Raw genomic sequence first — 15,677 nt, 5'->3', positions numbered from 1 at the left:
GGACTAATTAGCAAGGGCTCATGTGGAAGAACTGTCCACGTAAATGTTTTGAAAAATAAAAATCTTTAATAAAAAAATGGATATGCTCACAAGAGAAATAAAGGAACAGAAAATTAAAAGAAAGTGTTCTCCCAGGCCCCCTTGTTTGCCCGGGTCTGGAAGGCACGTCAGGGATCCTGGCAGTCCAAGGCTTCCTTTTACAGATGAGAGCTGAGCGCCAGGGAAGGGCAGTCACTTGCTTAAGGTGGCGGAACTGACAGGTGGCGCTCCCTTTGCACTCTATGGACACTCGAGGTCACAGTTTGCAGTTCGCTGCCGGCCTCTCTCGGCTAAAAGCTGGGGCGGAAGGGCCTGACAGGGGAGCTCGCTAAAGGTTTCTCGAACCAATGGATGAGTGAGTGACTGCGGGATGAGGAGCCTCCTTCACGTTCCGGACCTCGGCGCAGCAGGCTGCCGGCTCGGGCCCTCCTGGTTCCCAGGGCTGTTTCCGGGGGACCTTTTTGCTTACTGCACCGCGAAGCCGCCCGGAGCCGGATGGCGGAGACACCGTCCGGCTGCCTCTGTGCAGAGGGATGGCCCCGACTCCAGTGCGGGGTCGGCGGCGGCGGCAGAGGCGGCGAGGACCAGCGGGTTAACGGCGGCGCTGGAGTTCGAGGCCGAGCCGGAAACGGCGACAGGAGCCGCGGGTCCCGGAGGCAGTGGCCACGGGCCCTGACAGAGCCCCCGGAGCCAGTGGGGGAGAGGCGGGTAGCTAAGGCTGCGGCAGCGCGCTCGAGGGGCCGGGGATGGGGGAGAGCGCGTGCGTGCTCTCCCGAGGGCCGGGCGAGGGACTGGGGACTGGGGGGCAGGGGAGCCGGAGGAGAGCGCGTGCGTGCTCTCGGGAGGGCCGCGCGCTGGGGGTCAGGCCGGGAGGGCAGGCGGAATGGGAGGAAGCGCGTGCCGGTGGGAGGGCCTCGTGCCAGAGGAGCCCCGGCCCGGGGAACTCGCTGGGCTCCCCGAGCTTTAAGAAAGCAGGACTTGTCTACTTGCAAACCAGCGCACCTTCTCCGAGGGCAGTGAGGAGCTGGGTGCACACGAGCGCCCCTCCCTTTTCTCCATCTTCTTGACCGAGAAAAGAAACCCGTGTCTCTCCGAGAGCCCTCCCGGAATCCCGGGTCTCCCGCACGCTTGGAAGGCTTCCGGGATAGAAGGGCGCGTGTGTGGGCCTGCAGAGCATGGCAGGGCCCCTTAAGCCCCAGAGAGGCCTCCCTCGGCCTTGGCCCGCGGCTTCCTGGGCAGTGAGAACCAAGGCTGGCAGCCCTGGGACTCGGCAGCTCGGCAGCGTGAGTGGTAGGCTCAAGGAAGGCAGAGCTAAGGGCTCAGGCCGAGGAAAAAGGCCTCGGCCTCGGAGACGCAGCGGGGGCTTCTGAGGAGGAGGACGAGGGTAGGGGTAGCGGAGAGATGGCTTCCTGGGGACAGAACTCCCAATCTGACGTTCGAATTCTTGCGGCCCGGCCCTTACCCCGCCCCCGCCGGCTTAGGCGCCGAGGGCCTCCGAAGACGCCACAGGCCTCTCCCTTGCCATCAAACGGAACTCCTGGCCTCAATAGTGTTTTATTTTTCCAAAAACATTCAAAGATAGTTTTCAGCATTCATTTTTGTAAAACTCGGTGTTAATTTTTTTCTTCCCTCCCTTCTCCCCGAGACAGCATGGCTAGGAATTTTGTAAACCGGATGGGGTTTGTTACGGCAGGTTTTATGTTTTTTGCAGAAACTAGTATTCAAACGGATATGCTCTTCTACAACCTCTTTTGTTTAGTTTTTTTTTTTTTTTTTTTTTTGATAAGCCTTTCTGAGAATTATTCTCTATTAAGGAGAAAATGAAATAATGATTTTAAATGCTTAGCCCAGTGCCTGGCATAGAGTAAGTGCTATATAAATGCTCGCCATTATTGTTACTACCTAGAGGAAGACTTTAGCCTCTCCCTCTCCCCCTCCTCCTCCACATGCTGCCCCCCTGAGCAGTTCGTCGGACCATGTGGGTAGATTGTGTGATCTCTCCCTTTTAATTTCTCTCTTTAGAAATGATAGAAAGGGGCAGCTAGGTGGCGCAGTGGATAGAGCACCAGCCTTGAATTCAGGAGGGGCCCGAGTTCAAATGTGGTCTCAGACACTTAACACTTCCTAGCTGTGTGACCCTGGGCAAGTCACTTAACCCCAGCCTCAGGGAAAAAAAAAAAAAAAAAGAAATGATAGAGAAGTGACGTCCCCTTGTAAATATAAACCCAATAGTAATGTTATGAAACTTGAATATGCTGTTTTATTTGTAAACTATCCAATTTGGCGCTTGTTCAGTTATCAAACAGGTAACTTAGTATTACAGAAACTAGAATGAGCTGTTCTTAGGAGAGGACAGATGCTTACTTGAGGTGACTCCTTACAGTCTGTTCTTTTGCTATTTCAAACTTTGATAGTGTCTTGGCTCCATCAGTAAATAGCTTCAGGGAAGGACCATAGTTTGCCTGACTAGACACAGGGGATATAGGAGAGACTTTCTATTCTTTGTTGCTTTCATTATGACAAGAGACACTTTTGTAAAGAAGATGTGAGAGGGAATGTAGAATATCATTCAGTCTTATGAATTAATAACAAATAAATAACACTTTGAGTTTCCTTAACATCTTTCTGACAAAGAACTTAAAGCATATTGACATTTGCCCTTTCAATATCCCTACAAGAAATACTTGTTCCTATTTCTATAGAGATCATGAAACAAGAGAGGATAAGTGATTTGCTTAAGACCTTGCAGTATGTCACCAGTAAAATTAAACAGTTCTTTGAAAAAATCTCTGATTCTTTCCAAGGAGTGGGAGAAGCTAAGACGGAGTTAGTTAATTCTAGAGAAAGCTTTTTAGAGACCATCATTGAGAAAAGATAAAATAAATTTATATATATTAAAATAAATTATATGCATATTTATATATATTCCTTATAAATTCTTTCCCATTTTATTTTTGATTGTTGATTTCTATGGGGCTTAGATCTCATCCCTCTAGGCTGAATTTGATGCAGGGATTTTTTTCTTTTACTTTCCATGGAAACTGAAGGTCTTTCATTTTCTTCCCTCTGACTTTCAGTCTTGAAAAGATGCCAAAGCTGCAGGGGTTTGAGTTCTGGAGACACACTTTGCAAGGGGCACATTATGTAGTTGCCCCTATGGTAGATCAAAGTGAACTGGCTTGGAGGCTATTGAGTCGTCGACATGGAGCTCAATTGTGCTATACACCTATGTTACATGCTCAAGTGTTTGTTCGAGATGCCAACTATCGAAAGGAGAATCTGTACTGTGATGTGTGTCCTGAAGATCGCCCCCTTATTGTACAGGTAATAAAGTCTAGATTTTGGAGACAAGCATCTTTTTTGGAGGTTTAGAGTTTAGTGTAGGGAAGGGGTGATGTTTGTTTCCTAATAATATCATATATCTGTTGTTCCAAGTAGAGAATCTCACATGAGAACTTTTTCAGTAATCAGTAGGGGTCTGAAACCAGTATCATTCCCAGAAACTAGTTCCAAATTTCATCAAGAAGGAATAAGTTCCAAGAACTAAATCAGTGAAAAAACTAGAAGAGAATCATTGGTGATAGTGTGTTGCTGGAGGATTACTTATCAAGAGGAATCCAAAGATAATAGAAATGTTTTTGTTGCACAGATATCTTTGGTCAGATGAAAACATACAAGCTATTTTATTCTTTTTAACCCCATTTAGCCACACATAACACTAATCTTCCCATCTCTATATGCTCACATCATCAGGAAATCGAATGGGAAGAATTATGTTGCTTTATTATGTGCTGTCAAAGAGGTAGTAACTGGATCTTATTAATTATATGAAATTCAGACGGGAAACAAAAGTATAGACTTTGAATTTCTTCTATAAGCAGCAACCTAGAAGCCCTTTGTAATCTACCAACAAGCTACAGAATTTTACTTTTGTGAAATACTGCTGTATAAGACAACCAAAGATCAAACTCATTCCTTTGAAGTCACAACAGCTTGTGAAAATACAGACCTTGTATTGTACCTCCCCGTGGGCTTGGCTCTGATGGGTATGATGGACTGGCAACATATCTTTTTCAGTTCTGTGCCAATGATCCAGAGGTGTTTGTCAAGGCTGCTCTCCTGGCTCAAGATTATTGTGATGCCATAGATCTGAATTTGGGCTGCCCTCAAATGATTGCCAAGAGAGGTAAGAGCAAATAGGAGCCATTATGAAAAGGGTAATTTAAAAAAGCCTAAAACTTCCTTGGCTCCCGAAGTGGCAGAATCTTGTTCCTTTTGAAGTCTTTTATTGTCTAAGTAACAGCGCAGTATGATTTAGATGCCCAGAGAAGAGCATTTAGAATTCCTTCCTTCCTCTCATTTCAGACTTCTTATATGAACTTGATCAAGTCACTAATTTTTTTTCACCTTTTGACTTTTTCATTTATAAAGTAATAAGTATTCACTCCAGTAAAATACGGAAGAAGAAAGTACATTCTATTTTGAAAATAGAGATTATCTTCTCTACAAAATCATTTTGTTTTCTAGCAGATGGAATTTACTTTTCAGTAGTTGAGCTGACTTGCATTGGTAGTTTGATTACCCAAGAGTTTCTTATATCAGTAAAATCATAGATTCAGGCCCTATCCCCATATTTCTTTTTTCTTTCATATTTGCTATTTTAAATTATATTGTAGTGTTCTAATATTTTGCTCTGTAATAGAGTTGAGATAATAAATAGAGATAGAAATGTTAACAATTTGTTCATGTATTCTTCAATTGGAAAGTTGGGTTATTAATAATTTCTCATAATTACAAATGCTGTTATGGTGAATATTTTTAGCACAGTTAGTTTTTTTTTCCTACCTTTTGATAATGTTTTTTAGGATATATTCCTAGTAATCAGTATTTGGGCTCAGAAAGTATGATAATTTTTCTAACTCTGATGATATTGTTCTCCAAAACCATTCTGCCAACAATATATATAAATGTGTGTTCAGTACTTTTATCTAACTTGGCAAATAAAATTCACTGATTTTTTTTTCCAGCTATATGTGAGGGAGAAGGACTATATTTTCTAAGATTTCCCTGTCTACTGTCATTTTTCAAAATATATAGCTAGAAGTACAAAAAAATCAGTTATTTGCTTTGTATAGCAAATAAAACAATGTTGCTTACAATTAGACCCTAAATAAATGTATCTGGGTGTTATAGCAGAGAATAAAAATGAAACAGAATCTTTAGAACAGGTTAGATTATTTTAACTTGAGCATGTTAACAAATGAGTTATCTATGATCTAGGTTTGTATCCACACCATATGTTATATTTCCCTTGTAGTCCCAATGTAGTATTCCATCATTGGGAGAGAAAACTGACAATGTACATTTTTTAAATACTATTTTTTATGAGTTAAATTTATGTAAACTTATGTCTCAAAGTCAACATAGGACAATATCTGTAGTTGAGACAAATGTGTAATTTAGATGGAGAGAAGTGGGAGGAAGGAGTTTGTGTGCCTTGTGGACCATTCCCTATCTACCTTCTACTTCTGTTAGCTTGTGATATTTCCTTTTCCATAGGTCATTATGGAGCCTTTTTACAAGAAGAGTGGGATCTGCTGCAGAAAATGAGTAAGTTGATCACTGCTAAATATAATAGAAATGAATGAGCTCCAAGACCTCTGCATGATAACCTGCCTCTGTCACTTACTTGAACCACTTATTATTGTAGTGAGTCAATTTTCCCTTCTGTGAGATGGCAACTTGATACAAATGATAGACTGTTAGGGGTATTGGATTTATGGGAATGAGTGAATAAAGTCTCCCAAGGCAGGAAGTAAGCATTCTTCATAATTATTCAGGTATCTGGGTTAGGGCAGGGACTGAAAGCAAAGGAAATATCTTGGGAGAGACCTCTCAGACTGTCAATGCACACAGTTTTTTGCAAGAAAAAAATGCCTCCATGTCAGGAAGGACACTTGTAATTCTGTGCTCACTTCCCTTAATTATATAATATGAACTTGTAAAAGGAATACTTCCTGAGAATCAAGAAACCTGGCCTTTTATCCTAGCTTTACTGGTAACACTATGTGATCTTAGACAAATCACTTAAATTCTATGTGTCCCAGTCTCCCTTTCCCCTTAAATTTGTGCACATTACTAGTATCCTTCTCTGAATTTTTCTAGTTCTGTTGGCACATGAGAAACTCTCTGTTCCGATTACCTGCAAAATCCGTGTCTTCCCAGAAATTGACAAGACTGTGAAATATGCTCAGTTGCTGGAGAAAGCTGGCTGCCAGGTGAGGCAGGAGACAGTTTCGGCTAGTAATACCTAGAACCAGTGTTTCAACAATGTTTCCTGAACTTTTTAAGTTATTTCAGAATTCAAGTTGATCCCTGACCTCATTCATTCACCCCAAGACAAAATGCCGCAAAGGAAAAAAAGACCTCTTGGAGAGCCCCATCCTCACTTTTCCTCAAAGTTCTATCCTTTCTTTGGGCTTTCTGTGATTGCTTTCATGCTTGCCCTCTCAGACATTAAAATATCTGATCTCTCTTCATATCTTAAATGCTACTTTCTTCCTTTAGTACACAGTGGACAACATGTTGGGTGATTGTTTGGAGCTGTCTCTCAGTGCTTGTAAGGTTTCCTACTGCTGTCCAACTTTGAGCCAGATCTAGAGTAGCCCAATGTTGCTGTGACCAAAATTTGGAGGAGGCAGTATGTACCTAAGCAAAACATGGGCTGCTTTTTTAACTATGGAGAAGATACTTTGAGCTCTTTAAGTCTGGCTATTAACTTGATTCCACCTCTCTTTTACATGCATTCACTTTGCCATTCATCTGTTCTGAGCATATTTCTTTAAGACAAAAATAATTTCTTCCAGGCCCAAGCTTTGGGTTTTTTTCTCACTGATGAAGAGAATAATTTTTTAGGCAGTAGTTATGTTTTTAGTATTTTAGAGATGAGCCAAACCCTCATTTGCCAGAAGTTCAAAATAGAATTTTGTAAACAAATCAGTAGAAACCGGGTATCTCTGTTGCAATGAAAAGACTACTGAACAGGGAATCACATGACCTGGGTTCTAGTCTTAGTTTGACTTCTGACAAGCCTTATGTGATATGTAAGATCCCTTCCAATGCTGATATGCTTTGATTTTACTGCATTATGTATTCCTTCCAGGGAAGCTTAAGGCAGAGAAGTGAAACAACTTGCTTTGTGTCTTACAGTGAATCACAGAAACAGAAGTAGATCAAAGGAGTCCTGAGTGGATCGTCTTTCCTCTCCAGCAAATTATTGAGTTTAAGAAATTGAAAAAATTTTTGGTCCTTTATTCTAGCATTTATAGAGGGTTTCTTTTTTCTTTTTTTTGAACTAGCGTCCCTGATAATTTACTGACTTGCCAGAAATAATGGAATCTTTGTTGATACTTATGCTTTCTCTCTCTCTCTCTCTCTCTCTCTCTCTCTCTCTCTCTCTCTCTCTCTCTCTCTCTCTCTCTCTCTCTCTCTCTCTCTCTCTCTCTCTCTCTGTCTCTCTGTCTCTGTCTCTCTGTCTCTCTCTCTCTCTCTCTCTCTCTCTCTTCTGGGTTGAATGTTGGCTCTTATCAAGAACACCTTTGTCTGTCCCCACCTGACATCTATCACTGTCCATGCCTTTTCCAGACCTTTCCAGTTCCTCTCATAATCAGTCAGAGGCACAGACTTTTTCCTTTTCTATGTCTTTGCCTTTTTATACTGTCTACTTTTACCTCTTCCACTTTTTAATTCACATTTCAAATTCACATTTTTGTTTTTCTGCCGTCAGAATACCTACTTCCTTAATTTAACAAATATTTGAGTTCTTTCTATGTGTAAGGCATGTGCTAAATAATAAAAGGGATATGGAATAATGTGAATAATGTGGTGCTGGAGCTCCAAATCCAGTCTCAGATACTGAATAGCTGTGTGATCTTGGACAAGTTACTTCAACTCTGTTTGCCTTTTGTTTCCCCAACTGTACAGTGCACTTACCTTACAGGAATGTTGTGAAGGTCAAATGAAGTAGTATTTGTAAAGCTTTTAGCATAGTTCCTGGCACATATAGTAAGATCATATAAATGCTTATTCTCTATCCCAAAATACTTTTGAAATTTCCATATATAAATCTTCTTGTCAGTGATGTATTTGTATTATGCCAGATTGTGAAGTATGGCAAATAGCAAGGTTCTCCTATAGTTACTGTAACTCTCACACTGAATTTAATGTAATGTTTTATCTTGTCATATTGTTTATCTCTTATTCAGAGAAAGATGTCTTCTCTGTGTTAAAAACACTTGGCCACTTAATTATCAGTTGGGGATTCTAATTCCAAAGCCCAGATTCATTCATAGGGGACAATTTTGAGGTTTTTTTTTTTCTAAGAACTTCATAGTTAATGCCTTCTCTAAGAAGGATTTCTCTGTAGACCTGATGTGGTAAAGGGCATCACAGAACAGCAATTTCAAACAACTGTCTGCCTTCTCAAAGCCTGATTGTTGGGAACATTTTTTGGTTCTAGTTATTAACTGTTCATGGACGTACCAAGGAACAGAAGGGTCCACTATCTGGAATTGCGTCCTGGGAGCACATAAAGGCTGTTCGGTAAGTATTTGGTTAATGTTGTGAGGAGAGAGACAGACTCAGTCTTGGTGGAAAAAATGAATCCCTGAATATTTCTGTACCTCTATTATAGGGGAATAAGGGATGTGAATTGGGGAAGACAAGTATAGATTAGAAACAATGCTCAGTCTCCAAATGTCCTTTATGTCCCAGATTTCTCTTTAATAATCCATCTCAATCACAAAGAAAACATCAAGTTTCATTATTATCCAAACAGGATGGGGGAGTTGATCAGGGAAAAGCAACGATAACCAACAGTAACAACAAATAGAGCAGCAGAATCATTCCTTAATCCTACACTACTTCTTTCTAGTCCTTGTTCTCCCCATCTCATCCCCATCATTTCCATCCACAAAAGAGAGGCACTTAGAAATTAAGTTCTGGATTAAATTATTTGTTTGTTTATTTTTTTTTGTGGGGCAACTGGGGTTAAGTGACTTGCCTGGGGTGATGCAGCTGGTACATGTTTAGTGCATGAGGCCAAATTTGAACTTGGGTCCTCCCAATTTTAGGTCTGGTGCTCTCTCCACTGTGTCATCTAGTTGCCCCAAACCAGCCACTTTCTTAGCAGGACAGTGACACTGGCAGCCTGATTCAGCTGGTCTTACAGAATGTAAAGATTGGTGGTAAGAAAGGGATTGTCATCTCTCTCCCAAATCCTGAGCATGTCTACTTTCTTCTAATTCTTTTAATAGAAAAGCAGTTAATATCCCTGTATTTGCAAATGGAAACATCCAGTACCTCCATGATGTAGAAAAGTGCATCCAGGAAACAGGGGTTCATGGAGTTATGAGTGCAGGTAAGGATTCTGTGGCTCTGTCCTCTAATCCCTATGTGGACACTCATTATGTGCAAAACATGATGCAAGGGATTGAATAGTAGAAAGGAAATTATACAAAAGAACTAAGAGACATAATCCCTGTGTTTTAGAAATGTAAAATCTGGGAAGAAATAAAATTCAATTTGCTTTAAAAGCAATGTAAAATTTGGTGGAGGATACAAATTGTGCATGAAATCACTTAATGAGTAAAGGTAAGACCTTTGGCCTCTTTAGATCTGTTGAGTTTCCCACTTATTCAGTGGCAAATTCTACCTATGAACTCTTATCTTGTTGCTATGATTGGGAGCTGGTGCCATGTGTTTAGCAGTGTTAAGAGATTTTTCTTCTGAGCAGCCTGGGTGGAGAGCAGAAGAAATGCTCATCTCATAGCTTTGGGATATTATGTTTGTTCCAACTGTAAATCTGTGTCCTCTTGCTTGGCTGCAGACCATACTACATTTAGTTAAAGCATATGCTAACCCCAAGTCTAAGTTGTGCATTCTTCATTCCTTTTGAATATTAGTTTGAGAAAATTCTTCAAAGTCAAATGTTTCCCTCACTGATGACTTTAGAAATTTGGAGGACAGTTTTAAAGATATAACAATAGAGCCAGTTGCTTATTTCTCAGATCATGTTTGTATACTTTGACAGATATATGATTTCATCAGTGTGGTTACTCCCTCTAGTGGTGCATATTAACACCTTCTCTATGCATGTCTATCCCTGGGACTCTCCCCAGTGACCAATTTCTAATCAAGTCTGGGCTGTTTTCTATGAGTAACTCTAGGTCAGTATTATTATGAGTCAGGGAAGCTATTATCTTGAGCTGATGGTGAAGAAATTTGGGGGTGTTCTTAGTGCATCACAACTGTCTTGGTCTTCATTCTAGCTACTGAGGAAATAATATTACAGTTTGAACTTTTTGAGTAAGAGTTCTGAATTTTTATTGGAATATTTAGATTCTTTTTTTCAAGTGCCATTCTTTTTATGGAAATATTGCTGGGAAAAAAAATTACTAGCTAGAACTATGTTGGATAGAGCTTGATGTGCTTCTCAGCTTGGTATTGGTTACAGACTGAATTGTGTTTAAGGTTTTCAGAAACAAGTTCATCCATCCTCAGTACTAAAGGAGACTTGCTTTCTGTATTTTTTTTTTTTTTTGAGGCTGGGGTTAAGTGACTTGCCCAGGGTCACACAGCTAGGAAGTGTTAAGTGTCTGAGACCAGATTTGAACTCGGGTCCTCCTGAATTCAAGGCTGGTGCTCTATCCACTGCACCACCTAGCTGCCCCGCTTTCTGTATTGTCACAGCTCTGAGTTTCTCTTTTATCCCTCAGAGGGTAATCTACACAACCCAGCCTTGTTTGAGGGCCGAAACCCACTGGTGTGGGAGATGGCTGAGGAATATCTGGAGATTGTTCAGCAGCACCCCTGCCCCTTGTCCTATGTTCGGGCTCACCTCTTCAAGCTGTGGCATCATACGTGAGTTTTTCTGGAGGGCAGAGCAATTGAATACTCGTGTTCAAAGGGTAGTAGTGGAGGTTAAATATCAGAGAGGAACGGGGGAGACATGATCCCTATGCTTTAAAAATGTAAAATCTGGTGGGGGATCCAAATTGTTTATGAAATGATTTAATCTGCAGCGTATCAGCAGGGGCAAAATAATAGCATATGACAGGCAGATGGAAGTTCTCAAGGGACTTTAATAGAGTAATTTGAGATGGGTGAGGTTAATCAGGGGGATCTTTGTGGGAAGGGAAAGAAATGATTGCAATTTCCAGCAACCCTGTCTAATGTGATTTAGTGCTTGATGTCAGAAAAGCAGTCTAGCAACTCAGTTCCCTCCCTCCCACCCACCCAGCCCACCACCCAAGGGAAGTAGAGAATTTAAGCCTAAGCCTGTCTTAGTGGAAAGGGCTTGCATCTGTTTTTCTCCTTTAGGCTACAGATACATCAACAGCTTCGGGAGGAACTGGCTAAAGTAAAGACCTTGGAAGGGATTGCTGATGTTAGCAGAGAGCTGAAGCTACGCTGTCAGGTACTTTTTGGGAGTACCCATTGAAGCCTAGGAATGAACTGACTTGTATTAGCTACATCTCCCTTGGATACTCTAGCTTTATTAGGTCTGTGGTTGGAAGACGTCTGGAGCAGTTGAACCCAGATCTGTCAGTCCTGATAATGAAGGTCACCAGTCACACCTCTACTTTGGCAGGAGGAAATGGCCAGTCAGAAGGAAGGAGAGAAGCCCAAAGGAGGATTGCCTTTCTTTCATTGGATCTGTCAACCATATGTCCGACCTGGGTAAGCTATCAAGTACTTACCCCAGGGTTGGCCTTGTGTGGGACAGATTGAGAGTGCGTTGTAGTCTTTTACATAGATATTCTTGGCTTAGTTTTCCTTGAAACTGTTTTGGTTATTTCCCTTCTGCCTCTTTTTGGGAATTCTTGACTAATAAGTCAGAAATTCTGATTTATATCTGCTGAGTGACATGGTCTAGCTCTTCCCCCACTTTTTTTGTATCTCTAGTAGTCTTATTTGGTAGCTGGTTAAGTAGCCAAGACTTCAAAATGAAAGTCCAGAATTCCATAGTTATAACTATGAGTTATAAGAGTGCAGCACAAGTTCACTATTCACTCAGTGCATAATACTTCATTCTTCTGAAATTCTTTTGCCCTTATTCCTCTGTAATTTTCTGGCTCTCCTAAGAGACTTAAATGTATCCAAGAATCCCTACTTCACTACAGCAGATCTGTGAGTCCACTAGTTTTCCATTATCTATAATAGAACTTATAGGGTATTAGCAGGATACCTAGCCTTCTTTCCTTAGTCCCAGTGGCATCTTTCCTTTAGGCCTAAAGAAATGAGCAAGGAGAATGGCAGCACCAATTGTAGCACACGGGGAAAGCGAGCCTTGGAAGAGGAAGATGATGGCAGTTCAGACTTTCTTTCAAAGAACAAACAGAAGAAGAAACTGAGGAACCCAAACAAAAACTTTGATCCTTCTTTGAAACGTAAGGTTTAGCTTAGTGCAGCCTATTTCTGAGAAGAATACTTGACCATTCTCTATTTTCTTTATTTTTTTATATTAAGGCAAAAGTTAAGCCTTCTAATTTAAATATGGGGGTGGGGGGAGAAAGAAGAGATATTACTCCAGTGGGACAGATGGTTCAAGCCCCATAGAAAATAACAGATGTCTGATGAAAATCTGTATTACAGATGATGAAAGGAAATCCTTAATTGGAATTGTCCAGTAATTCAAAAGCCAGGATTGAGTACTTTGGTGCAAAATACTGTGTTTGACCTATCATGTGCTTACAACTTTGAAAGTGTATGGGGACTAGGCTTGTATCACTAATAACCATAATCCAAATTAATAATAGTAATATATATGTGTATGTGTGTGTGTGTATTTATGCATGTATATATTACAAGATAAATTTCTCACTACAACCCTGGGAGGTAGAAACTTTTTAATCTGCATTTTATAAGGGAAGGAACTACAATTGTTTTATATTCACCCCTCTTTATCAGATTCATTTAAATTTAACCGCATTCCCTGACTTTTCACATTCAACCAATTATGTTTTTCTTTTTCTTTTTACCTAGCGAAATATGCAAAGTGTGACCAGTGCGGAAATCCAAAGGTAGGCCTGTCAGTCCAACTCCTCTGTTTGGAACATAACTCTTAGCTTCCTTTTACCAAATATTCTGGTGTGTGGACCTCCCTAGTTCCTTTCAAAAGCTCAAACTTTGTCACTGGCCTCAAACCATTCTCTAAGGGCTTTATTAAGCTGTTTCCATTTTTCCTAGAAAGAGATGTCTCAATGGGATGCTTCTCTCACTAGATGATATGGGAATTGTAATTTCTCAATCCAGCTGAGAAGTTTTGAGGTTATTAAATATTCTATCTATGCCTATGGCATCTCTAGGAACATAGCTCTCCTTATCAAGGAAAACACACCAAAGGAAATATCCTCACTTCTTGTCAAATGGACCTGAAAGGTCTCCTTCCACTCCTTCAGGTATTAGAGTAGGTTCACAGCTCAACCATGTTATGTTAGCTTATCTCATTAGAAGAGATAGTGAGCAGAACCAGCCCCAGTTCCAGAGATCATTCAAATGCCAGTAGGCATGATTCCTTTGGGATTTTGACTCTGGTTTTTCCTTTAGGATGATTTCTTTTTTTTTTTTTTCTGAGGCTGGGGTTAAGTGACTTGCCCAGGGTCACACAGCTAGGAAGTGTTAAGTGTCTGAGACTACATTTGAACTTGGGTCCTCCTGAATTCAGGGCTGGTGCTCTATCCACTGTGCCACCTAGCTGCCCCCTGGTTTTTCCTTTAGGGAAGTAGGTATCACTTTTGCAGAATGTTTGTACTTGTGTCTTAGAGATGTGATTGAGTTAGTAGTCTACATTATATTCTTCCTTACTAAGATTAATACCAGACCTTGGAGAAGGCAATTCTGGCCTTTGTACTTATTATAACACTGCTAGTCGTTACTATAAAAAAGTATTGCTAATGACTATTCTGATATTTGAAATACTTTCTCTCCCTGACTAGATTAAGAATAGAATCAGGCTACGTCTCTGGCTGTGTTGAAAGGTACAGATGGCTATAGGGGCCTACAATCAGAAGATCCCTTTTTGTCCTGCTCATCTTATCCCTGGATAGGCAGATGTCTTTTTGTAAGCTAGTCCAGTGGTTTCCCCAACATGACTTTAACACTGATGCGCACTTTTTAACACCAGGAAGGGAACAGTGTCAGCATCTGCCATAAGTTCTCAGCCTGCCTTGCCTTAGAATAGCTTTCATTCCTTCTCTTTTTGCTTAAGTTCTCTCCCAGCTCTCACTTGGCTTTATTTGTAAGGTGATTCATTATTAGCCGCTCAGATTCATTTCTTGGTTCTGAAAAAAAGGACTTCAGTTCCATTTCACCATAACTTCTGTTTTTAGGGTAATAAGTGTGTTTTTAATCTGTGCCGGGGCTGCTGCAAGAAGAGAGCTTTTAAAGAAACTGCGGATTGCCCAGGTAAGAGAAGTGCTCCCTAGTCCTAAAAGTCATAGGGTCTGGTAGTAGCAGGACAGGGCTGCAGGTGTTGGGGATAACAAACAGCCAGGCTAATTGAGGTGACAAAACTTTTTCTTCCTGCTCTCTCCCCACAAAATGATTTTCGTCTAAACTGAATTGTCTATCCAGTTATCTCACTGGCCTACCACTCTGAGAAACTTTCCCAGGAAGGTGAGATGTTGGACTCATACCACCTTCTCCACCTTTCTTCTCCTGGGGCCAGGTAGAAAAACATCAAATTTTGATCTTTCAACTACCATTCTCTCTCTTCAGGTCCTGGGAGCATCTTAGCCTTTTAATCCCTACTTTTCCATCCCCTTGGTAGCTTCAGAGAACTTCTGTAGTGTTTTTGGCAGTGTTATTTTCATATCTTTTTTGCACTATAGCCTGTTCATTGGAGACTATTGCATCAATTTTGTCACCAAGTCTTTCCAAGTTTTCTTTATCCTCACCAAGGATTTCTCTCAATTATTCAAAACTATGTCCCCTATTTCCCAACTCTTTATACTTTTCTTCCTATTCTCAGGTCATGGATTGCTTTTTAAAACCAAATCAGAGAAGTCCCTTGTAAGGAAGGGTGGCCAGCCCAGCTTGCAAGAACCCCAGTCCAGGGATCCAGGAGTGAAGGAACCTGGTGGATTCCCAGAAGTTGTGGGTAGTGTAGGATGATGGACCCACTGGAACCCAATACAACCCTTCTTCCCATTCTTGGGCCTCTGTTCCAGTGCCACTGCCTTGATAATGGTATCAGGGCTGCTGCTGCTGCTGTTGCTGCTGAATTCCAGATAAGTCTTATTTAAAGAAACACCTTTACTCAGGGAAATCACCTGTTATTTTAACACAGAAGGAAATGCTATATGGTCCTCTCACTACAGGGCCCAGATTGGGGCCTCTGGAAATGCTGCATTGGAGAGCAGGTTCCCAGACTGGGCCTGCCTGCCCACTATCCTCATTAACCTCTGTGTTTTAAAAACTGAAAAAAAATAAATAATCATTTTACATCCAGTTCTCAGTGTGAAATATTGAAAAGGTGAATCTAAAAGAAATAAATTCAGGTAGCTCCTTCTAAATGGGGGGGAGGGGTGGTGGTTAAGGAAAGAGAACAATAAACTCAAGAGTTTACTAACTTCATC

The 15,677-nt window shown here is 41.1% G+C and overlaps 1 protein-coding gene across 3 annotated transcripts; it reads left to right on the top strand.

Annotated features, from left to right (window-relative positions):
• The first annotated feature begins 470 nt into the window (after window positions 1–470).
• On the top strand, window positions 471–15,549 carry DUS1L (dihydrouridine synthase 1 like). 3 transcript variants are annotated; one of them, XM_074260491.1, is made up of 14 exons: window positions 471–743; window positions 3,117–3,363; window positions 4,117–4,225; window positions 5,599–5,649; window positions 6,205–6,317; window positions 8,558–8,640; window positions 9,354–9,457; window positions 10,815–10,959; window positions 11,419–11,515; window positions 11,690–11,778; window positions 12,328–12,488; window positions 13,084–13,121; window positions 14,430–14,505; window positions 15,071–15,549. In XM_074260491.1, exons 1-14 carry the CDS (start codon window positions 535–537, stop codon window positions 15,211–15,213), a joined length of 1,665 nt encoding a protein of 554 aa, XP_074116592.1. In that variant the 5' UTR covers window positions 471–534; the 3' UTR covers window positions 15,214–15,549. The 3 variants fall into 3 exon arrangements, with proteins under 3 accessions (XP_074116592.1, XP_074116590.1, XP_074116591.1); XM_074260489.1 differs by having other exon boundaries at window positions 523–747; XM_074260490.1 differs by lacking the exon at window positions 471–743 and adding an exon at window positions 884–1,322.
• The last annotated feature ends 128 nt before the right edge of the window (window positions 15,550–15,677 follow it).

This window comes from Sminthopsis crassicaudata, chromosome 4 (genome assembly GCF_048593235.1).
Source record: "Sminthopsis crassicaudata isolate SCR6 chromosome 4, ASM4859323v1, whole genome shotgun sequence".
In the NCBI taxonomy this organism is placed as follows: Eukaryota; Metazoa; Chordata; class Mammalia; order Dasyuromorphia; family Dasyuridae; genus Sminthopsis; species Sminthopsis crassicaudata.
Note: the sequence above shows the minus strand (reverse complement) of the source record. Positions and strands in the feature narration are given on the sequence as shown.

Excerpts from the sequence above, each read along its gene's own strand:
- DUS1L (XM_074260491.1), top strand. The coding sequence starts at position 535 with ATGGCGGAGACACCGTCCGGCTGCCTCTGTGCAGAGGGATGGCCCCGA. Across the intron at positions 9,458-10,814 it reads TCATGGAGTTATGAGTGCAG|AGGGTAATCTACACAACCCA; the intron begins GTAAGGATTCTG and ends TTTATCCCTCAG. Across the intron at positions 14,506-15,070 it reads AGAAACTGCGGATTGCCCAG|GTCATGGATTGCTTTTTAAA; the intron begins GTAAGAGAAGTG and ends TCCTATTCTCAG.